This window comes from Salmo salar, chromosome ssa10 (genome assembly GCF_905237065.1).
Source record: "Salmo salar chromosome ssa10, Ssal_v3.1, whole genome shotgun sequence".
NCBI lineage: Eukaryota > Metazoa > Chordata > Actinopteri > Salmoniformes > Salmonidae > Salmo > Salmo salar.
In genome coordinates this window covers 96,392,602-96,420,317 of record NC_059451.1, presented here as the reverse complement: position 1 = coordinate 96,420,317, position 27,716 = coordinate 96,392,602, and the positions used below count along the sequence as shown (strand labels likewise).

Sequence of the window (27,716 nt, the reverse complement as noted above, 5' to 3'; positions counted from 1 at the left end):
CATCCAACAAGATTTTAGAGTCACAAGCTTGATGTAGTCATTGCGTGCTAGGAATATGGGACCAAATACTAAACCTTTGACTACTTTATTCATAAGAGGTGTCAATAATTTTGACCCCTACCCTTTTGAGGAAAACTATTACTTGTTAAACATAATCTCTTTCTCTGAGAAATTGTATTAGTATAAAATATTAATTTCCCCCTAAAATATAACATACAATATAGCTCAGTATTTGATTTATTTTATGACAAGGAAAAAACTGTCGTTTTGCCCCTGAGCAAGGCAGTTAACCCATTGTTCCCCTGGCGCCAAAGATGTGGATGTGGATTAAAACAGCCCCCGTACCTCTGATTCAGAGGCGTTGGGTTAAATGTGGAAGACACATTTCAGGTGAAGGCATTCAGTTGTACAACTGACTAGGTATCCCCCTTTTCGCTTTCCGTACAGTTATTATTGCTCATCTTTATCAAGGGTGTCAATTTCTTATCCAACCAAACGGTCTACAATTTATTTTTGTTCTCAATCTATTGTTTTAGAAGTGAATATCATGCCCGAAAGTAAAGGCTATGCTACAGATGTGATAACGGCAACTGCAGGCTATATTACATGTCTATATAGAGTTGTAGCACATGATCATGGTTAATAGAGGTAACTCAGTCATGTTTCTGCTTTAGCCAACTGTTGTTGTCATGAGATGGCTCAAGCAGAAATATAGTGGCATGCTGGCAGCCAGGCTAGTTCAGTCATTTTCTTTGTGGTCATCAGCAGAGCTCTTAGATTGAAATACTGAACAACATTCAGGTCTCACATATTCAGTCAGGTATTGAGGTTGAAGTCTAACTGGACATTTGAGAAGTTCAGAGACTGCTGTGGTTAGTGTGTGAGCAACAGTCAAAGGAAGAAAAACTTTTAAGACTTTCTGACCACAGGGTGGAAACTGCAAAATGTACAAAATAGGTTTGGGGGATCAATTTACTGTGAATAAAAAATAAATGGGAAAAGTGTTGACACTGACAAAAAAATCTAATCAATATCGAGGACATTTATTTTTTTATGATTATTTCCAAGCTAAAATTGTTTGCTGTATGATGTAATTATGAAATTCAATCATCTGTCTTGTGTTGCAATACATAGAAGAAAGCTTTGACCTTTCTCCTACTCAGTTGAAACAGTATGATGCAGAAGATTTGCATAAATGTATATAATGTATAAATGTATATACTGCATACATGTATATACTGCATACATGTATATACTGCATACATGTATATACTGCATTGATTCTCAGATACAAAATATTGTTTTCTGGTTGTTAATCTTTGGCCATTCCTTTCCGATGCTTGATATCTGAGCTAGAGTTAATGAAAGGTGCAGTGTATATGTTAGGGATTTGATTTACCGTAGATTGCGAGGTTGTGTGTGTACTGTATAAACTAAGTCCTTGTGCGTTTGTTTGTCTGCATGGACTGTGTGTATTCATGCTGTGTATTCGTAGTCCTCTCCACAGGCCTTTATCAAATTCCTCTTTTGTTGTTTCTTGGTGCTGGCTCCTCTTCCTCCCAGGTGTCCTGGATCTTGTCGGGTCGTCCGATTGGCTGCAGCAGCTGGCCAAGACTGTCATAGCCGAACCAGTAGGGGGCGTCATCGTTACTGTGCTCCCACTTCTCAACACAGGGCTGGAGCCTCAGAGCCGCCTGCCTACACACACACACACACACACACACACACACACACACACACACACACACACACACACACACACACACACACACACACACACACACACACACACACACACACAGTTACTTTGCACCCAGTGTTACATCTTTAGTTTCTGGACATTTCATTTCAGTTGAAGTGTGTGTATGTGTGTTTTACTTGGATATTCCCCTGCAGTAGACCATGTTGATGGTGTTGAGCTGTGGGCAGCCTGTCTGTAGGAAGCGTGGTGTGCGATCAGTCAGGAGAACACAGCCACTCACGTCCAGCTCTCTCAGGAAGTGACGCCCTACTGTCAGGTACTGTACCGCCAGGTCTGTCATCTGATAGGGGAAGTACATAGACAATAGGCAAGATATTTTGGTAATATTGTTTGTTTGTGTGTGTGAATACCTTTGGGCAGCCAGGCATGCGTAACGTGACTATAGTCCTGCAGTAGAAGGACAGAGCCTTGATGGCCTGGTCAGATAGAGCTACACAGTGAGACACGTCCATATACTCCAGACCTCTCGCCTGCCTGCAGAACTTCTGCTTTCACAGGGAGAGCAGGAGAGAGAAGAGGAGGAGGGTTACTTTAAGAAGTGAATTCCTTTAACACTCTTTCAATGAGGTATCACAGACAGTCAAAAGGTACTGTGCAGACTGCAGAACACAAAGTAAAGAGTACCTCTATACCAATGTCAGTAATCCAGACACACTCAGAGGCAACCAGCTTCTTCAGGCCAGGGTTCCCACCTAGAGCAATCAGCCCCTGAAAACATAAGTTGTGTTGTTGGAGTGTTTTTAGATAGCCAACTGTAATACGACACACCTACACGGCAATGTATGGGAGCATTACCTGGTCCATGATGTTGCAGCCACTGATGTCCAGAGAGAGGAGAGAGGAACAGCTACTGAGCCACTCCAGACCAGAATTAGACAGGTTATCACAGTAAGACACACTCAGGTGGTTCAGCTTACTGCACCTGTACACACACACACCATGCCAGTCTGTCAGTGTGTGCGTGCATGTCTGTGGGTGCGTGTGTGTGAGTTTTTATATGACCTTACTTCTGAGCCACCCTCATGATAGCTAAGTCGTTGATGCGGCTGCAGTTGCTCAGATTCAGCTCCCTCAGTTTAGAGGCAGAAGGCCCCTCAGTCAGGTACCGCAGCCCCATGTCACTCACCCTACGAACACACACAGGCGCACACACACAAGCAGTCAGGTAGCGCAGCCCGATATCATCTAACGTAGAGACAGAACACACTCGCACAGACACACACCTGCTGCAGTGTGAGATGTTGAGGTAGACCAGGTTTTTGAGGGCGCCCATAGACTTTAGGCTGGAGTCAGTCATTCTAGGGCAGTCAGCAGCATGGAGCCTCGTAAGGCCTGGAGAACTACGACACAGAGCCCTCCAACTGATGTCTGACATACGACTGTTACCTACAAAAACACACGGACAACTGTCATAACATGCACCATAACAAACAAAGTGTGTGTGTTGATACTGCCCTTGAACCATTTGTCTTACATGACTAATCACATCCTCAGAAACAAACTGACCATCTCCTTTGGCTGAAGAGCTATAATGATTGGCTAATCACTTAACAGTGACTTGTGCCAGATACAGCACTGTATAATGCCAAGAGTTAGAGGATAGCAAAGGTTTCAGGTTTGACCAACTACATGACCTGCTGGCTGCTGCATCATGGTTTGATGTCACAGACCAATCACATGAAATGAGGTCTAGCGCCTCACTCAGTCACCCAATCAGAGCCCCTGTAGACGTCACCCTGGCAACGAGACTCACCACAATGATTGTTGCCAAGACAAATAAAGAACACTAATAGACATGGAACATGACACGCACTCATGCACACACACTCACCATCAACACTGAACTTGGTGAGGTTGGCCACCTCAGCGATGGCTTTGAAGGCGGAGTCTGAGAGATGGGGCGTGTCCCATAGGGAGATGGCAGACAGAGAGTGACACTTAGAGGCCAGCTCCTATTGGAAGAAACCAGACTAAGTGGCAGTCCATTCACTCATTAATGACACAGGTAGCCAATGGAGGTTTAAAATATGGTCTTACTCCCTATTGATAGCAATAATTTTTGCCAGAGCCTAAATGAGTTGTCTGGTAGCTCCATACGTACCAGCACACAGCTGTCTGACAGAGTAGGCATGTCATTGAAGACTATCTGCTGGAGTAGAGGGCAGCCCGCTGCTATGTACCTGAAACCTTCCACTGAGATCTGCTGGGACAAAACACCACACACAGAGTACATTAGAGAGTAGGTAGGTGGGTGAGAGAGAGATGGAGAGTGTGTACAGTTTGTAATTTAAAACAAACAGGTCTCTCTCTCTCTCTCTCTCTCTCAGCAGAGTTCAACCAACGCTGGCCAGCACTTTTTTGGTGACTGTTGTAATCTAAAACCAGTGTGTTAGCTGTAGCCACCTCCTTCTCTCTTAGAATCAGAGAGAGAACCTCTCTCAAATCCCAGTATCAACCTACAGACTTGTAGGAGAGGAGCACACAAACTGACTTCAGTACAGCCGGGTAGCAGAGGACACAGACGTGTTGGAGAAGAGAGGAGCACACAAACTGATCTGGATACAGTTGAAGCAGATAGAAGAGGCGACATACAGATCAGAGAGGACCATAGGAACTGACCTGAGTGCAGCCAGAGAGGTCAAGGTGGATGAGCTTGTGGCAGCCCTTCCCTGAGGCCAGGTACTGTAAGCCTTTATCAGTGAACCTACGGCAGCATGCTAGACTCAGGAACTGCAGGTTTAGGCAGCTCCTGGACAGACAGAGGGGTTTAAGATCAATATGTGAGTAGTACTGGGCAACAACTGGCTGTGTATTAGCTAAAGTTCCATGATTTGTATTGGAAAAGTAATACTCCAGAGTATTTCTAAAGCCAATTGTGCACCTACAGTCTGTTATCGGCCTGATTCACTAGTTCAAGTCTCACAATCTTCAGTTTGTGAAGGTGTGGGGGGTTGGATAGTGAGGATATGAATGATTATTTGACATCTGGCCGGGTTGCAGCAGTTGAACTACCAAGGTAGGATGTCAGGAAAGGGGTTGAGAGGGTTGGTGAGATGTGAGGTAGGCAGAGTTGTCAATTGACTGTAGCATCTGATTGGGAGAATCTTTTATTTCGAAACCTAAGTTTAGACATTGTTAATCAAGAGAAATCCCACAAGAACAGCAGAGATGAAGGATGGACAAAGAGACAGAGAGGAGAGAAGGGAACTGCCATAGAGAGAGAGCGGCGTGTAGGAATATGTTGACAGCAGCAGCTGAGGGTTGAAAGTCTTTGCAATTGAACTGAAATAAGACTATTTCTCCAGGTTAATTCTCAGCCAGGTCTGTGAAGCATTTTCACACTGCTAGGTTCCAATGATTTCTAGTCTATAAGCTCATAAGGTTTAAAAGAAAACTGAGCCTATGGAATTGCTTTCAGGTGTAACATTCTTTGGATACAAAGGATACAAAGAAACAGTCCTGCATGCGCACATGCGCTCACACAAACATTTGATTTCTCTATTTCTCAATCTGTTTCTTTCTCTGTTCCTCTCAGTATTTCTGTTTCGTCGTGCCACATAATCCCACTACATCACTGGGATAACAGTATTGGGTAATCCTAACTGATTATGACATGAGTAATAGCTATGGCCTGGGATTTAAGTGACTATTTTCCATTCAGAAGAGAGAGAAAGAGAGAAAGACCCAAATGGTTTAGATTAGGAGATGAGAGAGAGAGACCCAAATGGTTTAGATTAGGAGATGAGAGAGAGACCCAAATGGTTTAGATTAGGAGATGAGAGAGAGAGACCCAAATGGTTTAGATTAGGAGATGAGAGAGAGAGATCCAAATGGTTTAGATTAGGAGATGAGAGATAGACCCAAATGGTTTAGATTAGGAGATGAGAGATAGACCCAAATGGTTTAGATTAGGAGATGAGAGAGAGACCCAAATGGTTTAGATTAGGAGATGAGAGAGAGAGACCCAAATGGTTTAGATTAGGAGATGAGAGAGAGAGACCCAAATGGTTTAGATTAGGAGATGAGAGAGACCCAAATGGTTTAGATTAGGAGATGAGAGATAGACCCAAATGGTTTAGATTAGGAGATGAGAGATAGACCCAAATGGTTTAGATTAGGAGATGAGAGAGAGAGACCCAAATGGTTTAGATTAGGAGATGAGAGAGAGAGACCCAAATGGTTTAGATTAGGAGATGAGAGAGACCCAAATGGTTTAGATTAGGAGATGAGAGAGAGAGACCCAAATGGTTTAGATGAGGAGATGAGAGAGACCCAAATGGTTAAGTTTAGGAGATGAGAGACCCAAATGGTTAAGTTTAGGAGATGAGAGACCCAAATGGTTAAGCTTAGGAGATGAGAGAGACCCAAATGGTTAAGATTAGGAGATGGGAAAGAGACAGACAGACAGGCAAAGACAGAGATAGACACAGTACAGGCTCTGTCTGCTTGGGCCAATAACAGGCCCTTATAATGGCTTTGCGGACAAGAGGTGGTAAAAGCAGCAACTGACATTAACCCAAAATGTGTTTGGGACATGAAACAATTGCTTTACTGTGCCTACACTGTGTTCTAATGAAATGGGAAACATTTTCCATCACTGGAGTATCTGTGGTCTATGAGTGTTTACCTGGAGAGCTCTCTGAGAGTCCCGTTGGCCACATATGAGAAGGACAGGTTCAGGTAGAGCAGAGTGGGGCAGCCTTCTAGAATCATACACACCATCTCATCCTGGTGAAGGACAACACAAGGCTACATTTTATTCAAACCATCTGTGTATTTTACATTTATAGTGCCTCTGGTCCTATCACATATCACACATATTATAGCATTATATGACTATATAAGCATGCATAACAGCTCATAGCACATTCAAATGAGCCCTCAGAGTTCTTTATACATCTCATAGACAGTGTTATCCAATCAAATCTAAAAACAAACAAGACCACTAAACTAACAACAATATATTTTTCATGGTACTCAGCTGTGGCCAAAGGCATGTAAAGAAAATCACCAACAGCTGCAACCACCTAGATGAGCCTGGTACCCCTTGACTTATTCCACATTTTGTTGTATTACAGCCTGATTAAATATATATATATTTTTTATCTCACCCATATACACGCAATACTCCATAATGACAAAGAGAAAACAAGTTTTCAGAATTTTTTTCACATTTATTGAAAATGAAATACATAAATATCTAATTTACATACAATACAGTTCAAAAGTTTGGGTTCACTTAGAAATGTCCATGTTTTTGAAAGAAAAGCATTTTTTTTTAACCATTAAAATAATATCAAATTGATCAGAAATGCAATGTATATATTGTTAATGTTTTAAATGACTATTGTAGCTGGAAATGGCAGATTTTTTTAGGGAATATCTGCATAGCCATACAGAGGTCCATTATCAGCAACCATCACTCCTATGTTCCAATGGCACGTTGTGTTAGCTAATCCAAGTTTATCATTTTAAAAGGCTAATTGATCATTAGAAAAGCCTTTTGCAATTATGTTAGTACAGCTGAAAACTGTTGTTCAAATTAAAGAAGCAATAAAACTGTCCTTCTTTAGACTAGTTGAGTATCTGGAGCATCAGCATTTGTGGGTTCGGTTACAGGCTCAAAATGGCCAGAAACAAATAACTTTTGTCTGAAACTCGTCAGTCAATTCTTGTCCTGAGAAATGAAGGCTATTCCACGGGAGAAATTGCCAAGAAACTGAAGATCTCATACAATGATGTGCACTACTCCCTTCACAGAACAGAGCAAACTGTCTCTAACCAGAATAGAAAGAGGAGTGGGAGGCCCCGGTGCACAATTGAGCAGGAGGACAAGTACATTAGTTTGAGAAACAGACGCCTCACACGTCCTTAACTGGCAGCTTCATTAAATAGTACCCGCAAAACACCAGTCTCAACGTCAACAGTGAAGAGGCGGCTCCGGGATGCTGGCCTTCTAGGCAGAGTTGCAAAGAAAAGCCATATCTCAGACTGGCCAATAAAAATAAAAGATTAAGATGGGCAAAAGAACACAGACACTGGACAGAGGAACTCTGCCTAGAAGGCTAGCATCCCGGAGTCGCCTCTTCACTATTTTAGATTTTAGATTCTTCAAAGTAGCCACCCTTTGCCTTGATGACAGCTTTGCACACTCTTGGCATTCTCTCAACCAGCTTCACCTGGAATGCTTTTCCAACAATCTTGAAGGAGTTCCCACATATGCTGAGCACTTGTTGGCTGCTTTTCCTTCACACTCTGTGGTCCAACTCATCCCAAACCATCTCAATTGAATTGAGGTCGAGTGATTGTGAAGGCCAGATCATCTGATGCAGCACTCAATCCCTCTCCTTGGTCAAATAGCCCTTACACAACCTGGAAGAGTGGTTTGGGTCATTGTACTGTTGAAAAACAAATGATAGTCCCACTAAGCGCAAACCAGATGGGATGGTGTATTGCAGCAGAAATCACTGACAGTGTCACCAGCAAAGCGCCACCACATCATCACACCTCCTCCTCCATGCTTCATGGTGGGAACCCCACATGCGGAGATCATCTGTTCACCTACTCTGCGTCTCACAAAGACACAGTGGTTGGAACCAAAAATCAAACATTTAGACTCATCAGACCAAAGGACAGGTTTCCACCAGTCTAATGTCAATTGCTCATGTTTCTTGGCCTAAGCAAGTCTCATCTTCTTATTGGTGTCCTGTGGTTTCTTTGCAACAATTCGACCATGAAGGCCTGATTAACGCAGTCTCCTCTGAACAGTTGATGTTGAGATGTATCTGTTACTTGAACTCTGTGAAGCATTTATCAAGGCTTTAATTTCTGAATCTTGTAACTCTAATGAACTTATGCTCTGCAGCAGAGGTAACTCTGGGTCTTCCTTTCTGTGGCGGTCCTTATAAGAGCCAGTTTCATCATAGCGCTTGATGATTTTTGCGACTGCATTTGAAGAAACTTAAAAAGTTCTTGAAATTGTCCAGATTGACTGACCTTCATGTCTTAAAGTAATGATGGACTGTCATTTCTCTTTGCTTATTTGAGCTGTTCTTGCCACAATATGGACTTGGTATTTTACCAAATAGGGATATCTTCGGTATACCACCCCTACCTTGTCACAACACAACCTTGTCTCAAACGTATTAAGGAAATAAATTCCACAAATTAACTTTTAACAAGACACACCTGTTAATTGAAATACATTCCAGGTGACTACCTCATGAAGCTGGTTGAGAGAATGCCAAGAGTGTACAAAACTGTCATCAAGGCAAAGGGTGGCTACTTTGAAGAATCTAAAATCTAAAATATATTTTGATTTGTTTTTTTTGGTTACTACATGATTCCATATGTGTTATTTCATAGTTTTGATGTCTTCACTATTATTCTACAATTGAGAAATAGTAAAAATAAAGAAAAATCCTGGAATGAGTAGGTGTGTCCAAACTTTTGACTCATACTGTACGTGTGTGTGTTCTAGCATGTGTGCATATGCATGTCTGTTCCTGTGTGTGTGTGTGTGTGTCTCCCTTCACAGTCACCGCTGTTCCATAAGGTGTATTTTTTATATCGATTTTTTGCTTGCATCATATTTTTATATATATTCTACTGCTTGCATCAGTTGTCTGATGTGGAGTAGAGTTCCATGTAGTCATGGCTCTATGTAGTACTGTGCCCCTCCCATTGTCTGTTGATTTGGGGATTGTGAAGAGACCTCTGTTGGCATGACTTGTGGGGTATGCATGGGTGTCTGAGCTGTGTGCCAGTAGTTTAAACAGACACCTCGGTGCATTCAGCATGTCAACACTTCTTACAAAAACAAGTAGTATATGTATAAAACAAGTAGTATATGTCATACTCTTTATCCCAGACAGCATCAGACACATGGGCTACACATACTGAGAGAGAGGGGCGCTGTTTACCTCGCTCGGACCATTTCTCCTGTGAGATTCAGACACTTGCGAATTGATGGAAAATTATGAAAACACAGAAAGATAAGTGATTATATAATTGTTGGTTTTTACTGGTCAAATATTTGGGGAAGCCTGGCTTCCCTTGGTATCCATGAATACACACCACTGCCATAACAAAGGGGTTGAATACTTATTAACTCAAGACATTTCAGCTTTATATTTTGTATTAATTTGTAAACATTTCTAAAAACATAACTACACTTTGAAATTATGGGGTATTGTGTGTAGGCCAGTGACACAACATCTCAATATAATACATTTTAAATTCAGGCTGTAACACAAAATGTGGAAAAAGTCAAAAGGTATGAATACTTTCTGAAGTGAAGGCACTTGACAAAATGTTTAATGTAGAAAATGTTCATATTATCCATAGGCATTTTATGTTATTTGAAGAATGTTGTGTAATCAGTAGAGATGAATCGTAACTGTAAATCACATTATACGAGAAGCAATTCCACCCTCCACCTGAGCCCTGATTTCATAATCTGACTTCAACTTTCTCTTTATGAGTGGTGATGAGCTTCAGAACAGTGACATTCCATCACTGCTATGGACAGAATTAATGAAACGCATATCAACTAAAGATGAAAGGGAGATTTGCTGAATTTTTCCCTTCTGTTCTACAGTTGGGTTTTATTTCACTTCTGGAAGATAAGAGGGTAGTTTGTACCCGTGAGTAGACCTGGCCATTACTCACTTTAATGTTGAAACACTCTGACAGGTTCAGCTCCTGTAGGTTTCTGCATTCACCTGGGAAAGAGAGGGATACAAAGAGAGAGACAGAAAAGTAGCAGCAGAAACATTAGGATGTTTCCAGATGTGTGTTCTTTATTTTAAATCATATACTCAAGTGCAAATGCACATAAACACGCACCAACAAACAAATCACAGATTGTGAGGAATATTTAAGGACGTTTATATGAAAAGCATCTTTGAACTTGGTTCAAAGTCAACAAGCCCATAAATGATAGAGTACAACACTGTATTTCAAATCAAATCAAACTTTATTTGTCACATGTGCCGAATACAACAAGTGTAGACCTTACAGTGAAATGCTTACTTACAAGCCCTTAACCAACAGTGCAGTTCAAGAAGAGTTAAGAAAATATTTACTAAATAAACTAGTGAAAAATAATAAAAAGTAAGACAATAACATAACAATAACAAGGCTATAAACAGGGGGGTACCGGTACCGAGTCAGTGTGAGGGGGTACAGATTAGAGGTAATTTGTACATGTAGGTAGGGGTCAATGTAGGAGGGAGGGGTCAATGGTCCGGTGGCCATTTGATTAATTGTTCAGCAGTCTTATTGCTTGGGGGTAGAAGCTGTTAAGGAGCCTTTTGGTCCTAGACTTGACTACTTGGCTTGCGAGGGGTCTGTGGTATATGTAAGTCACCAGGTCAATGTGAGAGTTATTTATTAGTTATTTATCTCCCACACACATTGACTTCATGCTGTCAACTGAATTTACTGTCACACACTGTAAGCTAAATAAGCTAAATGCAGGAATGTACATCAAACAATATTCCAGATATTGCAATTTAATCATTGTGATGCTTCAAAGTAACTCTCCAGTGGTTCTAGATTTCTATCAATGATGTTGCTCTTGCTGCTGGTGATTCTCTGATCCACCTCTACGCAGACGACACCATTCTGTATACTTCTGACCCCTCTTTGGACACTGTGTTAACTAACCTCCAGACGAGCTTCAATACCATACAACTCTCCTTCCGTGGCCTCCAACTGCTCTTAAACGCAAGTAAAACTAAATGCATGCTATTCAATCGATCACTTCCCACACCTGCTCGCCCGTCCAGCATCACTACTCTGGACGGCTCTGACTTAGAATACGTGGACAATTACAAATACCTGGGTGTCTGGTTAGACTGTAAACTCTCCTTCCAGACTCACATTAAGCATCTCCAATCCAAAATTAAATCTAGAATCGGCTTCCTATATCGCAACAAAGCATCCTTCACTCATGCTGCCAAACATACCCTCGTAAAACTGACCATCCTACCGATCCTCGACTTCGGTGATGTCATCTATAAAATAGCCTCCAACACTCTACTCAACAAACTGGATGCAGTCTATCACAGTGCCATCCGTTTTGTCACCAAAGCCCCATACACTACCCACCATTGCGACCTGTACGCTCTTGTTGGTTGGCCTTCGCTTCATACTCGTCGCCAAACCCACTGGCTACAGGTCATCTACAAGTCTCTGCTAGGTAAAGCCCCGCCTTATCTCAGCTCACTGGTCACCATAGCAGCACCCACTCGTAGCACGTGCTCCAGCAGGTATATCTCACTGGTCACCCCCAAAGCCAATTCCCCCTTTGGTCGTCTTTCCTTCCAGTTCTCTGCTGCCAATGACTGGAACGAACTGCAAAAATCTCTGAAGCTGGAGACTCATATCTCCCTCGCTAGCTTTAAGCACCAGCTGTCAGAGCAGGTCACAGATCACTGCACCTGTACATAGCCCATCTGTAAACAGCCCATCTATCTACTTACCTCATCCCCATACTGTATTTATTTAACTTGCTCCTTTGCACCCCAGTATCTCTACTTGCACATTCATCTTCTGCACAACTACCATTCCAGTGTTTAATTGCAAAATTGTAATTACTTCGCCACCATGGCCTATTTATTGCCTTAACTTACCTCATTTGCACTCACTGAATATAGACTTTTTGTTTTCTTTTGTTCTACTGTATTATTGACTGTATGTTTTGTTTATTCCATGTGTAACTCTGTTTTTGTATGTGTCGAATTACTATGCTTTATCTTGGCCAGGTCGCAGTTGCAAATGAGAACTTGTTCTCAACTAGCCTACCTGGTTAAATAAAGGTGAAATAAAAAATTTAAAAAATAATGAAATAAGACCTATAATTAATTACAATATGAGTGAAATAGTTTCCTTCCAGGAAATAGTAATTAAGTATGTTAAAATGCAGCTTTTCTGTGTTGGAATGGTGCAGGTGTATCCCAATTAAACATGTGTCCTTCTAAACATGTATATGTGACAAATAAAATTTGATTTGAACAACAGAATGGTGTGGGAGTATACCAGTCATTAAAAATATTCATGCAAGTAGACCGCTGATTGGCCAGCTCATTCTCCTCAGGAGGATGACGTCATCCTCTATAAGGTAATAGGAACCATTTGTATGTTTTTTTCTCTAATTTATGCTTTGGCCACAAATACGAGTATAGAATGAGTCAACAACATTATTTGGGTATAAGTTAACAGAATATGAACTTTTAAAAGTGAGATTTTCACTAGACAGTTACTTCGATGTCATCATTTGTTTACATTCTGTCCACTTTCTCTCTTTCCCAGTCACTCGCTCTCTCCCTACTCCATCTTTCCCCCTCTCTCCCTCTTTGCAGGGAAAGCAGCTGAATCCCATCAGCCCTACCCTGTGATTTGACCTCTTTCTCCCCTCTCTCTCCAGATGAAATCTGCCGTCTTGTGACGGCCGGCTGCCCAACAACCTGTCCGCTTGACCCTATCCCCTCCTCTCTTCTCCAGACCATTTCCGGAGACCTTCTCCCTTACCTCACCTCGCTCATCAACTCATCCTTGACCGCTGGCTACGTCCCTCCCGTCTTCAAGAGAGCGAGAGTTGCACCCCTTCTGAAAAAACCTACACTCGATCCCTCCGATGTCAACAACTACAGACCAGTATCCCTTCTTTCTTTTCTCTCCAAAACTCTTGAACGTGCCGTCCTTGGCCAGCTCTCCTGCTATCTCTCTCAGAATGACCTTCTCGATCCAAATCAGTCAGGTTTCAAGACTGGTCATTCAACTGAGACTGCTCTTCTCTGTGTCACGGAGGCTCTCCGCACTGCTAAAGCTAACTCTCTCTCCTCTGCTCTCATCCTCCTAGACCTATCTGCTGCCTTTGATACGGTGAACCATCAGATCCTCCTCTCCACCCTCTCCGAGTTGGGCATCTCCAGCGGCCCACGCTTGGATTGCGTCCTACCTGACAGGTCGCTCCTACCAGGTGGCGTGGTGAGAATCTGTCTCCGCACCACGTGCTCTCACCACTGGTGTCCCCAGGGCTCTGTTCTAGGCCCTCTCCTATTCTCGCTATACACCAAGTCACTTGGCTCTGTCATATCCTCACATGGTCTCTCCCTACCATTGCTATGCAGACGACACACAATTAATCTTCTCCTTTCCCCCTTCTGATAACCAGGTGGCGAATCGCATCTCTGCATGTCTGGCAGACATATCAGTGTGGATGACGGATCACCACCTCAAGCTGAACCTCGGCAAGACGGAGCTGCTCTTCCTCCCGGGGAAGGACTGCCCATTCCATGATCTCGCCATCACGGTTGACAACTCCATTGTGTCCTCCTCCCAGAGTGCTAAGAACCTTGGAGTGACCCTGGACAACACCCTGTCGTTCTCTACTAACATCAAGGCGGTGACCCGATCCTGTAGGTTCATGCTCTACAACATTCGCAGAGTACGACCCTGCCTCACACAGGAAGCGGCGCAGGTCCTAATCCAGGCACTTGTCATCTCCCCGTCTGGATTACTGCAACTCGCTGTTGGCTGGGCTCCCTGCCTGTGCCATTAAACCCCTACAACTCATCCAGAACGCCGCAACCCGTCTGGTGTTCAACCTTCCCAAGTTCTCTCGCGTCACCCCGCTCCTCCGCTCTCTCCACTGGCTTCCTGTTGAAGCTCGCATCCGCTACAAGACCATGGTGCTTGCCTACGGAGCTGTGAAGGGAACGGCACCTCCGTACCTTCAGGCTCTGATCAGGCCCTACACCCAAACAAGGGCACTGCGTTCATCCACCTCTGGCCTGCTCGCCTCCCTACCTCTGAGGAAGCACAGTTCCCGCTCAGCCCAGTCAAAACTGTTCGCTGCTCTGGCACCCCAATGGTGGAACAAGCTCCCTCACGACGCCAGGACAGCGGAGTCAATCACCACCTTCCGGAGACACCTGAAACCCCACCTCTTTAAGGAATACCTAGGATAGGATAAAGTAATCCTTCTAACCCCCCCCCCCCCTCCCTAAAGATGTACTATTGTAAAGTGGTTGTTCCACTGGATATCATAAGGTGAATCCACCAATTTGTAAGTCGCTCTGGATAAGAGCGTCTGCTAAATGACTTAAATGTAAATGTAAATATCAGACACTGTCAACCTGCAACCCTCCTCTGTCCTTCATATGAAGTATAGTGCTACTAATTTCTACCAATACCAACTGACATAATTTGGGACACATCTGTTGAACCCTCTGACATGTTCCAGTCCCAGTCCTGAGCATGCCCAGACGGTTGTGCTGCAGCAGGAGGGTGGCGAGGCGGGTCAGGCCCAGGAACACACCCTCCTCCAACACTGAGATCTGGTTCTGCTGCAGGCCCAGACTTATCAAGCCCTCGAAGCCAGAAAAGACCCCGTCATGGAGGGCACGGATACGGTTACGGGTGCTCCTCAATTAAAATTCCAGGTCGCACAGCAAAATATTTAGGCGCATATGTGAGTAAAATGGTTGCACTATGGTAGTCTGATCTTTACCTAACTATCTACACTACCAGTCAAACGTTTTAGAACACCTACTAACTCAAGGGTTTTTCTTTATTTGTACTATTTTCTACATTGTAGAATAATAGTGAAGACATCAAAACTATGAAATAACATATGTAATAATGTAGTAACCAAACAACTGTTAAACAAATCCAAATATATTTTATACTGGAGATTCTTCAAATAGCCACCCTTTGCCTTGATGACAGCTTTGCACACTCTTGGTATTCTCTCAACCAGCTTCATCAGGAATGCTTTTCCAACAGTCTTGAAGGAGTTCCCACATATGCTGAGCACTTGCTGGCTGCTTTTCCTTCACTCTGCGGTCTGACTCATCCCAAACCATCTCAATTGGGTTGAGGTTTGGGGATTGTGGAGGCCAGGTCATCTGATGCAGCACTACATCACTCTCCTTCTTGGTAAAATAGCCCTTACACAGCCTGGAGGTGTGTTGGGTCATTGTCCTGTTGAAAAACAAATAATAGTCCCACTAAGTCCAAACCAGATGGGATGGAGTATCGCTGCAGAATGCTGTGGTAGCCATGCGGGTTAAGTGTGCCTTGAGTTCTAAATAAATCACAGACAGTATCACCAGCAAAGCACTCCCACACCATAACACCTCCTCCTCCATGCTTTACGGTGGGAAATACACATGCGGAGATCATCCGTTCACCCACATCGCGTCTCACAAAGACACGGCAGTTAGAACCAAAAATCTCAAATTTGGATTCCAGACCAAAGGACAAATTTCCACCGGTCTAATGTCCATTGCTCGTGTTTCTTGGCCCAAGCAAGTCTCTTCTTATTGGTGTCCTTAGTAGTGGTTTCTTTGCAGCAATTTGACCATGAAGGCCTGATTCACGCAGTCTCCTCTGAACAGTTGATGTTGAGATGTGTCTGTTACTTGAACTCCAAAGCATTTATTTGGGCTGCAATATCTGAGGCTGGTAACTCTAATGAACTTATCCTCTGCAGCAGAGGTAACTCTGGGTCTTCCTTTCCTGTGGCAGTCCTCATGAGAGCCAGTTTCATCATAGCGCTTGATGGGTTTTGCATTCAAAGTTCTGGAAGTTTTCCGTATTGACTGACCTTCATGTCTTAAAGTAATGATGGACTGTTGTTTATCTTTGCTTATTTAAGCTGTTCTTGCCATAATATGGACTTGGTCTTTTACCAAATAGGGCTATCCTATCATGACACAAGGCGAGACCCAGATGCAGACACAGGAAGCAGATGGTTGGAGTCTTACAATGTTTAATAATCCAAAAGGAGTAGGCAAGAGAATGATTGTGGACAGGCAAAAGGTAAAAACCAGATCAGAGTCCAGGAGGTACAGAGTGGCAGAAAGGCTCATGGTCAAGGCAGGCAGAATGGTCAGGCAGGCAGGTACAGAGTCCAGAATAGGCAAGGGTCAAAACTGTGAGGACTAGAAAAAGAGAATAGCAAAGGCAGGAGTACGGGGGAAAACGCTGGTTGACTTGAAACATACAAGATGAACTAGCACAGAGACGGGAAACACAGGGATAAATACACTGGGGAAAACAAGCGATACCTGGAGGGGTGGAGACAATAATGAGGACAGGTGAAACTGATTAGGGTGTGATATATCCTCTGTATACCACCCCTACCTTGTCACAACACAACTGATTGTCTCAAACACATTAAGGAGGAAAGAAATTCCACAAATGAACTTTTAACAAGGCACACCTGTTAATTTAAATGCATTCCATTCCACACCTTATTAAGCTGGTTGAGAGAATGCCAAGTGTGCAAAGCTGTCATCAAAGCAAAGGGTGGCTACTTTGAAGAATCTCAGTTATAAAATATATTTTGATTTGTTTAACACATGATTCTTTATGTGTTATTTCCTAGTTTTGATGTCTTCACTATTATTCTACAATGTAGAAAATAATAAATATAAAAACCCTGGTATGAGTAGGTGTGTCCAACCTTTTGACTGGTACAGTAAATTATCCTTCTTAAAACAATTTCATATAGCTTAGTAGAATCCCTCCCACCCCTCCCCCGGCTTAGACAGGGCTTAGACTGTAGGGAGTTATTAAAGGTTTATGTCTCTGAGCATGTTTTTGTCCAGACTCATGTTTGTGTTTCTCTGAAAATTCCCTTCAGATGTGGATTACCATAATTACATCAATTTACTTAGTCGGCAAGCAGGTTAGAACGAAAACACGAGTAAGTGTGTGTACATGTGAGTTTGTGTGACAGATGTGTTTTTTATCTCATAGGCCACGTCACACCACAGGAATGACAAACCCCATTCCTCCGAGGAGTCATTTTTAAAAAACATTTAACCTTTATTTAACTAGCCAAGTCAGTTAAGAAAAAAATTCTTATTTACCATGACGACCTACCCCGGCCAAACCTGGACGACGCTGGGCCAACTGTGCGCTGCCTTATGGGACCGGATGTGAAACAGCCTGGATTTGAACCCGGGACTGTAGTGACACCTCTTGCACTAAGATGCAGTGCCTTAGACCGCTGCGCCACTCGACAGAGCTAGAGACATCAACTCTCTTCCCCCACTCTCACTCTGTATACACTCAGTGGCCAGTTTATTAGATACACCCCCCGATCACGAAAATGGTGTGCTACTGCAGACAGTGAGTCACATGGCCGTGACTTTCTATATAAAAAGCAGGCAGACAGGCAAAAAGGCATTCAGGTAGTTTCAATTGAATGTTAGAATAGGCAAAACGAGTGACCTAAGTAACTATGAGCATGGTATGATCGTTGGTGCCAGGCACGCCGGTTCCAATATCTCAGAAACGACTAGCCTCCTGGGCTTTTTCACGCACGACAGTGTCTTGGGTTTAATGAGAATGGTGAGACAAACAAAAATATCCAGTCAGCGGCAGTCCTGTTGGCGAAAACAGCTCATTGATGAGAGGTTGAAGGAGAATGGCAAGAATCGTGCAAGTTAACAGGCGGGCCACAAACAGGCAAATTACGGAGCAGTACAACAGTGGTGTGCAGAACGGCATCTCGGAACCCACAACTCGTCAGTCTTTGTCACGGGTGGGCTATTGCAGCAGACCACCACACCGGGTTCCACTCCTATCAGCGAAAAACAAGAAGAAGTGATCACCAACACTGGAAAATTAAGGAGTGGAAAAACATTGCCTAGTCCGACGAATCCTTGTTCCCATTGCGTCATGCTGATGACAAAGGCAGGATTTGGCGTAAGCAGCAGTAGTCCATGGTCCCATTCTGCCTGGTGTCAACAGTACAGGCTGGTGGTGGTGGTGGTGTAATGTTGTGGGGAATGTTTCCTGGCACACGTTAGGTCCCTTGATACCAACTGACTAACGTTTCCATGCCCAGAAGAATTCAGGCTGTTCTGGAGGCAAAGGCGGATCCAACCCAGTACTAGATGGGTGTACCTAATAAATCAGACGCATTAACAGAATACAGTCCTTCTGAAACAATAACAAAACAATGGCTTAATTTAATTTGGTAATAAACTGAACCAGTACAAGTTTAAACCCAGGACTGAGCCATTGTCAGGATCCCAGCAGATGCATCACACAGACAAGCAGAGGACAGAGTTTCAAACTGTTCCTCTGACAGTTATTTGTCCATCTGTCCCTCTTCCAGGATGAGTTTTTTAACTATAGTTATCTTGTTCCATGCCAATCTGTTAAAGAGGAAAAACTATTTGGAAAAACTATTTACAGAGACTGACTATCACCCATAAACTCTCTCTGTTATCGCCCCCTGTCTTTAGATCTGACTGAGGTTCCTGCAGACATCCCAGGGGAGATGGTTCACATGGACCTGTCCCAAAATTCCCTCCGGCGCCCAATGGCCAGAGTCTTTGTGGAGGCCAGCAGCCTGAGGTCACTCAATCTCAGACACAACAACCTGGAAGACATAGAAACAGGTGTGTGTGAGTGAGTGAGTGAGTGAGTGAGTGAGTGAGTGAGTGAGAGAGAGAGAGAGAGAGATGGCGAGAGAGAGACAGAGAGACACAGAGAGACAAAGACAAAGCCTGATTATCAACCTCTAATGTGTGAGAGTCAGAGAGGCCACATCTCAAGGCCCTGAGGGGTAGAATATTCCAAATCCATAGATCAATGACAACCATATGTTTACTATTCACTATGATAGCCATGAGAAACATATGAACGTTCTGTTATGAATTGATTGTATAATGCTCGTCCACAGGACAGTTTTGGAAGTACTTAAAAAGGGAAGAAATTATTAGTTTGACCTTACTATTGATGATAATAATGATTTCCTCTCCTTCTCTCTCTCTCTCTCTCTCTCTCTCTCTCTCTCTCTCTCAGCCTACCTGTCTGGCCTCCTCCACCTTCGTGAGTTTGACCAGTCCAACAACAGCCTGCACTTCTTTAACTATGGCGTTCTAGAAGACCTCTATTTCCTGTCCCTGCTAAGGCTGGGGGAAACCCCTGGGTCTGTAACTACAGGTGGGTAGTACTACTATTAACATTAGCTAAAAACTAACGCATTATGGGTACAATGCATTTGACCATGGATCATTCAATGTGTCAATGGTTCAAAATCCCTTGTCCCTCATAAATAAACCATGAAATAAATAAATCAACATTCCAGCATCCACTACCTGGTGTACTGGCTACATCTGCACCCAGGGGTGACCCACTCTGGCCTGCTGTGCCACCCCCCTCCCAAACTTGGAGGAAAGAGTGTGGAGGATTGCGTCCACTCCTACAACAGAGCCTGCGGCCAGACAGAACACAATCAGACAGAATACGGCCAGAAAGATTACGGCCAGACAGATCCGGAGTTGTGGAACACAGCTATGGTGTTGCAGGGGTGCTAGAGGAGGAGGAGGTGGAGCCGGCACATCTGAAAGGACCGCCGAAATACTGCATCACTAGATTGAATTAAACAACCACCGAAGGATGGAATGACTGACGTCTTAAACATCTTTAAAGAGCGACTGCCTTTAAAAAGCAATGAATCCCTTTGAAAACGGCATTGATATGAATCAGAAACAGTTATTCTAGTGTCAAACTTGACTACAAAGTGTAAATAGGAACATTTTGGTCATAAAGTCTCGTCAAAAACAGAATTTGGAAAATCCATGCGTTACAACAGGTAAATGAAATTTGGGTTTTGATTTGACAATGTCCATTTGCCCACTAACGTGGGGGTGAACAACTGTGGTGACTGCTCTCTATCCAATATAATAGACAGACCTGCTCAGCAGCGCCGACTGTTTACATAAGACAACACGTCCTGCATTGTTTTACTTGAGAAATACTGCACCAAACACCTTAGTTACAGTTGAAGTCGGAAGTTTACATACACCTTAGCCAATTACATTTAAACTCAGTTTTTCACAATTCCTGACATTTAATCCTAGTAAAAATTCAGTTACAATCACCACTTTATTTTAACAATGTGAAATGTCAGAATAATAGTAGAGAATGATTTATTTCAGCTTTTATTTCTTTCATCACATTCCCAGTGGGTCAGAAGTTTACATACACTCAATTAGTATTTGGTAGCATTGCCTTTAAATTGTTTAACTTGGGTCAAACGTTTTGGGTAGCATTCCACAAGCTTCCCACAATAAGTTGGGTGAATTTTGCCCCATTCCTCCTGACAGAGCTGGTGTAACTGAATCAGGTTTGTAGTCCTCCTTGCTCGCACACACTTTTTCAGTTCTGCCCACACATTTTCTATGGGATTGAGGTCAGGGCTTTGTGATGGCCACTCCAATACCTTGACTTTGTTGTCCTTAAGCCATTTTGCCACAACTTTGGAAGTATGCTTTGGGTCACTTCCTTTTGGAAGACCCATTTGCGACCAAGCTTTAAATTCCTGACTGATGTCTTGAGATGTTGCTTTAATATATCCACATAGTTTTCCTGCCTCATGACACCATCTATTTTGTGAAGTGCACCAGTCCCTCCTGCAGCAAAGCACCCCCAGCCTGCAAGCCTCCCCTTTTTCGACCAAACATAACGATAGTCATTATGGCCAAACAATTATATTTTTGTTTCATCAGACCAGAGTACATTTCTCCAAAAAGTACGATCTTTGTCACCATGTGCAGTTGCAAACCGTAGTCTGGCTTTTTATGGCGGTTTTAAAGCAGTGGCTTCTTCCTTGCTGAGCGGCCTTTCAGGTTATGTCGATATAGGACTAGTTTTACTGTGGATATAGATACTTTTGTACCTGTTTCCTCCATCATCTTCACAAGCTGTTGTTCTGGGATTGATTTGCATTTTTCTCACCAAAGTACGTTCATCTCCAGGAGACAGAATGCGTCTCCTTCCTAAGCGGTATGACGGCTGCGTGGTCCCATGGTGTTTATACTTGCGTACTATTGTTTGTACAGATGAACGTGGTACCTTCAGGCATTTGGAAATTGTCTGATGAACCAGACTTGTGTAGGTCTACAATTTTTTTTCTGAGCGATTTCTTTTGATTTTCCCATGATGTCAAGCAAAGAGGCACTGAGTTTGAAGGTAGGCCTTGAAATACATCCACAGGTACACATCCAATTGACTCAAATTATGTCAATTAGCCTATCAGAAGCTTCTAAAGCCATGATATAATTTTCTGGAATTTTCCAAGCTGTTTAAAGGCACAGTCAACTTAGTGTATGTAAACTTCTGACCCACTGAAATTGTAATACAGTGAATTATAAGTGAAATAATCTGTCTGTAAACAATTGTTGGAAAAATTACTTGTGTCATGCACAAAGTAGATGTCCTAACCAACTTGCCAAAACTATCGTTTGTTAACAAGAAATTTGTGGAGGGGTTGAAAAAGGAGTTTTATGACTCCAATCTAAGTTTATGTAAACTTCCGACTTCAACTGTAGATGTAAAATTGCGCAACTAAAACATCCTCGGCAAAAACATAAAAATTATTTACAGATTTTTGAGAGTTATCTTACGTTCATTCTGGGGATTTTGAAGAAGTGAAATAGGGTTGGGGGAATAACATAATTAACCAAACACGGAATCGGGCTGGAAACACCTCCAAGACTGAAATCTTGTTTTTCTAATGAGCAACAGAAAAACACGTGCCAATCAGTGTGTTCAGTGGCTCTTTAAATACGTTTTAGTCTTATTTTATAGATCATTTAAATTTAGTCTGTATCAGATGGTGAAACTAACTTTGTTTTAATATTGTTGTTCCTGCTTTGTCAGTGCTGTTTTTTTTCAGATGATTTAGAGATGACAGAAATGTTATATTGGTAGAGTAATTTGAATGTACATGTAGCTGTGAAATGAAACACAATCACATTTACGTAATTGTTTTGTTTTTTGTTGTATGTGTGTTAGTGTGTGTGCATAGGCTTGCGTGCAGGTATGTAATCTTTACACCCATGCGTGTGTGTGTGTATGTCTGTGTGTGTATGCTAGTACTCACTGATACATTTGAAGCTGGGCCACTGTAGAGAGGTGCATCCACGCATGTTAAGGTGAACTACAAACGGCCGGTACTTCTGTAGGATCTGTTCCACGATGCGGTCTGTGATCCAGTCCCTCTCCACAGAGAAACTGATCTGTCATTCAGAGACAAACGTTGGAGGAAACATTACAGGACACATCCGGACTCAACAGGTAACAATACACAAGGGATATATTAGACCTGAATGTACCGTGGAACATGTAGTAGACATAAGAGTTAAATCACTGACAAAAATTAGTTAATGTTACATTAAATGTTTATGGTAATTTCAGTACCTGTGATTGTGGTGTGTGTGCTATACTGACCCGACTCCACAGTGAGCAGGACTGAGCGATGGCCTTCCAGGTCCGACACACTTCTGCACATTTCAGCAGGTCTCCTACGTCTAGACTCTGGAAGACCTGACCAAACAGAATACTATGATGGAACAGTTGTCACCAACCCAGCACTGGAACCTACACACCCTGTAGCCTAGGTTGAAGATAGAGATATTTTTACGACCTAGCTTGTAGCTCTCCAGGACCTGGGTTAGTGACCACTGCCATAGCAACTGTTCAGTCAATCTGGTGTTGAAAGATGTTATGCATGGCTGCATCTGAAAGTATACCCTATTTCCTATCAAATTAACTACAAGGCTATTGGGTGTCATTTCAGAACAATGTCAGATTTTACCAAAACCAAAAAATCTGATGACACATCTACCACTTTTCATTCGCAACACAACACTGCAGCATACAGTGGGGGAAAAAAAGTATTTGATCCCCTGCTGATTTTGTACGTTTGCCCACTGATAAAGAAAGGATCAGTCTATAATTTTAATGGTAGGTTTATTTGAACAGTGAGAGACAGAATAACAACAAAAATATCGAGAAAACGCATGTCAAAAATGTTATAAATTGATTTGCATTTTAATGAGGGAAATAAGTATGACCCCCTCTCAATCAGAAAGATTTCTGGCTCCCAGTTGTCTTTTATACAGGTAACGAGCTGAGATTAGGAGCACACTCTTAAAGGGAGTGCTCCTAACCGCAGCTTGTTACCTGTAAAAAAGACTCCTGTCCACAGAAGCAATCAATCAATCAGATTCCAAACTCTCCACCATGGCCAAGACCAAAGAGCTCTCCAAGGATGTCAGGGACAAGATTGTAGACGTACACAAGGCTGGAATGGGCTACAAGACCATCGCCAAGCAGCTTGGTGAGAAGGTGACAACATTTGGTGCGATTATTCGCAAATGGAAGAAACACAAAAGAACTGGCAAGATCCCTCGGCCTGGGGCTCCATGCAAGATCTCACCTCGTGGGGTTGCAATGATCATGAGAACAGTGAGGAATCAGCCCAGAACTACACGGGAGGATCTTGTCAATGATCTCAAGGCAGCTGGGACCATAGTCACCAAGAAAACAATTGGTAACACACTACGCCGTGAAGGACTGAAATCCTGCAGCGCCCCTCAAGGTCCCCCTGCTCAAGAATACATATACATGCCCGTCTAAAGTTTGCCAATGAACATCTGAATGATTCAGAGGACAACTGGTGAAAGTGTTGTGGTCAGATGAGACCAAAATGGAGCTCTTTGGCATCAACTCAACTCGCCGTGTTTGGAGGAGGAGGAATGCTGCCTATGACCCCAAGAACACCATCTCCACCGTCAAACATGGAGGTGGAAACATTATGCTTTGGGGGTGTTTTTCTGCTAAGGGGACAGGACAACTTCACCGCATCATTTGACGGGGCCATGTACTGTCAAATCTTGGGTGAGAACCTCCTTCCCTCAGCCAGGACATTGAAAATGGGTCGTGGATGGGTATTCCAGCATGACAATGACCCAAAACACACGGCCAAGGCAACAAAGGAGTGGCTCAAGAAGAAGCACATTAAGGTCCTGGAGTGGCCTAGCCAGTCTCCAGACCTTAATCCCATAGAAAATCTGTGGAGGGAGCTGAAGGTTCGAGTTGCCAAACGTCAGCCTCGAAACCGTAATGACTTGGAGAAGATCTGCAAAGAGGAGTGGGACAAAATCCCTCCTGAGATGTGTGCAAACCTGGTGACCAACTACAAGAAACGTCTGACCTCTGTGATTGCCAACAAGGGTTTTGCCACCAAGTACTAAGTCATGTTTTGCAGAGGTGTCAAATACTGATTTTCCTCATTAAAATGCAAATCATTTTATACAATTTTTGACATGGTTTTCTGGATTTTTGTTGTTGTTATTCTGTCTCTCACTGTTCAAATAAAACCTACCATTAAAATTATAGACTGATCATTTCTTTGTAAGTGGGCAAACGTACAAAATCAGCAGGGGATCAAATACTTTTTTCCCCCACTGTAGGCCTTGATTTACTGCAAGTCAATTCAAACGTTTCACCCATACCATTTATGCCCTTTGCAATGCGATTGTGAGTTAATCTGAATCCATTTCATATGAAGAAAAGACTGCAGAACAATCTCTCTGCCCCCATTCCTCTTGCTATTTTCCCACAATTATTTTGATTTTGCCTTTACAAACAGACAAAAAATACTGAATGTCAACAAAGCATTTAGGAGCTGTGCTCCTTTCCGAAACATAGTCATGTCCCAGTAATATTTCTTGGGCGAGATGTTTGATAAAAACAGCATAGTAATCACTGCCAAGAAATAAGCCATAACTGCTAGATGCCTACAGGGGTGGTCACAGACAAAACAGACAAAGAACTGAAAACTAGCTGTTAGTGGCAGAGAGGTTTGGAACTCACTTTCTTATTAGTCTATTAACTAATATTCCGCCTGGTGATGTCACCAGGCAGGCCAAAACTCCATCCCACCAAAACAGGCAGAAATTTCAGGCGGTCTTTTCAAACGGCTCTTACACTAAAAGTGCATTATCATAATTTTCGAAATTTCACAGTATTAGTCCAACCTCAATGTGGAAACATCAAACACAGGTAAATCAAGTTTGACTGCACTGGGCCTTTAACGAAACCTTCCGAACATGTTTGCCTATTCTAGAAGTGGTCAGAAAGTGACGTTTTGGACCAGAAAGCCTAAACATTCAGGAATAGAGGTGCTCAAAGTTGACCCATTTTGCATACCCCACCCTACCATGAGACTTCCATATCTTCATCACTGAAAAATATAAAGGGTTGAGTTTGATATCATTTTAAAGCTTACAAACAGGGTTGTCAAGCTATTTAATAATTTATTGAATTTGTATTTATTTTTTATTTATAAAAATGAAGTCATTTCTTAACCTTTAACATAAATTCTCTTAACACAGGTAAACTCAGATCTTTTTTTTCATTTTCACATATGTTGTAGTATATTTTACATTGTCTTAAGTGTTTGCGTTGTGCTCGTCATTGGTTGAGACACAGCATTCTCTTGAATACAGGGTGGGTGTCATTTCAATCATAGAAACTAAATTCATAGAATGGACCTCTCCCTTCAGACCACTGCAATTTAGCTGGTTGGAGAGGGTCGTTGGAGAAACAATGTTGGGTACATGTTTTGTTCTAGTAGAAATACATCTACAGTATAACATGTTCTGTTGTGTCCTGTATTTCTATATGATATTATGACATCTAGTGGCCCTTTTGGGTACTTTTAGATTACCACAGGTCTGTAATTACCTTTGACTCACTGCTCAGCTATAATTAAAATATATTTGGTAGTGTGCAGAGACTTTTTCCTGTTTCTCCAGTTTTGCCTTTTGCCTACAGCACCATCACAAATCAGCTTTGGGTGTGTGGTAGATTCTGCCTATCAGCTGGTACACCACTGATATTTAAATTGACGTTTCAATTACTACCAGAAAGATGGCTGCCAGTCCACCCACCATTGAATGTCAACTTGAATGGGAATGTCTATTCTTTTATCTATACTTCTGTGATTTAAATAGGTTTCCTATGGAAGACTGACAGTTTAATTCAAAACAATGTGTATTCCCATTCAAGTCAACATTCTCTGATGTGTGGACCTTCAACCATCTTTGTGGTTCTACCATGGACAAACATCTATGGAAGGTTTTGTTCAAATCAAAAGAGGTGCAGTCAGAAAGTGACTGAAATCATATGGAACCACCCTCATGTGGCCTTAGAAGGGACAAAGACTGGGGTCATCATAAGTCATGATGCATGCAATAGAGGTGACCTCAGGGTTAACTGCCCATGAAGGCTAGGAATCTTCACAAACAATGAATCTGACAGTTATAGAAGAAAACTCAGGATACCTGGGGTGGACATGTGACTCATAAGAATGTAGGGTGAGAAAGAAGAGGAGGCAGGTTTAGCAAGTGAGCATGAGGGAGACAGTAAGAGCGAGAGAGAGAGAGAGAGAGAGGAGTACCTTTATTGAGAGCTTGCAAGGTAGCAGTGAGAGTCCGTCATGTCCCTCTTCAATGGCAACGTCAGAGTCCTTACTGCTCATCTCCAACAGACCATTCTCCAGTCTCTGACAACACACACATTACATTGTCTATATGAATGCAGCTGCCACTGTATTGAAGCCATGGGACGCAGTTTATTATAGCACACTACGCTCTATTACGGGCGATAGGTTCAGTACACATCACTGCACTCTGTATCAGATAGTAGATTGGCCCTCTCTGAAGTCTTGTAGACCAATGCATTGCACTCTTTTTGTTTATCAAGCCCTCCTGTTTAAACTTCCGCTCGTACCTTACCTTGTTAACTTATTGAGATACCAGCCCCGGTCTCAGGGATGGCTAACTCTGGTAGATCTGCTTTTAGTCATTTTGCACCTTATGTGTGGAATGATCTCCAATGCACTTTAAAATAGGAATAATTGTACCCTTTAAGGCTGTTAGGAGACCATTTTACTGAAGGTGTGGTTTTTATGATTGTGTTTTGCTTTTCATGTATTGAGCATAATAATGTGTATTTGAATGTTAATATTGATGTGTAATTTAATGGGTATATTGTATTTTGATGTGTATTGTTGTTGTGCTAAACAGGGCTCATCTGGAAAAGAGACCTTGGTCTCAGCATTGACACC

General features: G+C 42.6%; 1 protein-coding gene across 2 annotated transcripts; it reads right to left on the bottom strand.

Moving 5' to 3' along the window:
* Positions 1-1,308: 1,308 nt before the first annotated feature.
* On the bottom strand, positions 1,309-27,172 carry LOC123724486 (dynein regulatory complex subunit 6). 2 transcript variants are annotated; one of them, XM_045688266.1, is made up of 15 exons: positions 27,048-27,172; positions 23,030-23,125; positions 22,683-22,818; positions 10,433-10,485; positions 6,390-6,490; positions 4,382-4,511; positions 3,864-3,965; positions 3,594-3,714; positions 2,986-3,148; positions 2,770-2,889; positions 2,558-2,684; positions 2,387-2,470; positions 2,113-2,247; positions 1,879-2,042; positions 1,309-1,698 (listed from the first exon to the last, which is right to left on the bottom strand). In XM_045688266.1, the coding sequence occupies exons 1-15, from the start codon at positions 27,126-27,128 to the stop codon at positions 1,515-1,517; spliced, it is 1,797 nt and encodes a 598-aa protein (XP_045544222.1). In that variant the 5' UTR covers positions 27,129-27,172; the 3' UTR covers positions 1,309-1,514. The 2 variants fall into 2 exon arrangements, with proteins under 2 accessions (XP_045544222.1, XP_045544223.1); XM_045688267.1 differs by having other exon boundaries at positions 3,864-3,962.
* Positions 27,173-27,716: the final 544 nt, after the last annotated feature.

Excerpts from the sequence above, each read along its gene's own strand:
- LOC123724486 (XM_045688266.1), bottom strand. The coding sequence starts at position 27,128 with ATGAGCAGTAAGGACTCTGACGTTGCCATTGAAGAGGGACATGACGGA. Across the intron at positions 10,486-22,682 it reads GCCCAGCTTCAAATGTATCA|GTGAATGCAGAAACCTACAG; the intron begins GTGAGTACTAGC and ends TCTCTTTCCCAG. Across the intron at positions 1,699-1,878 it reads TACTGCAGGGGAATATCCAA|GCAGGCGGCTCTGAGGCTCC; the intron begins GTAAAACACACA and ends GTGTGTGTGTAG.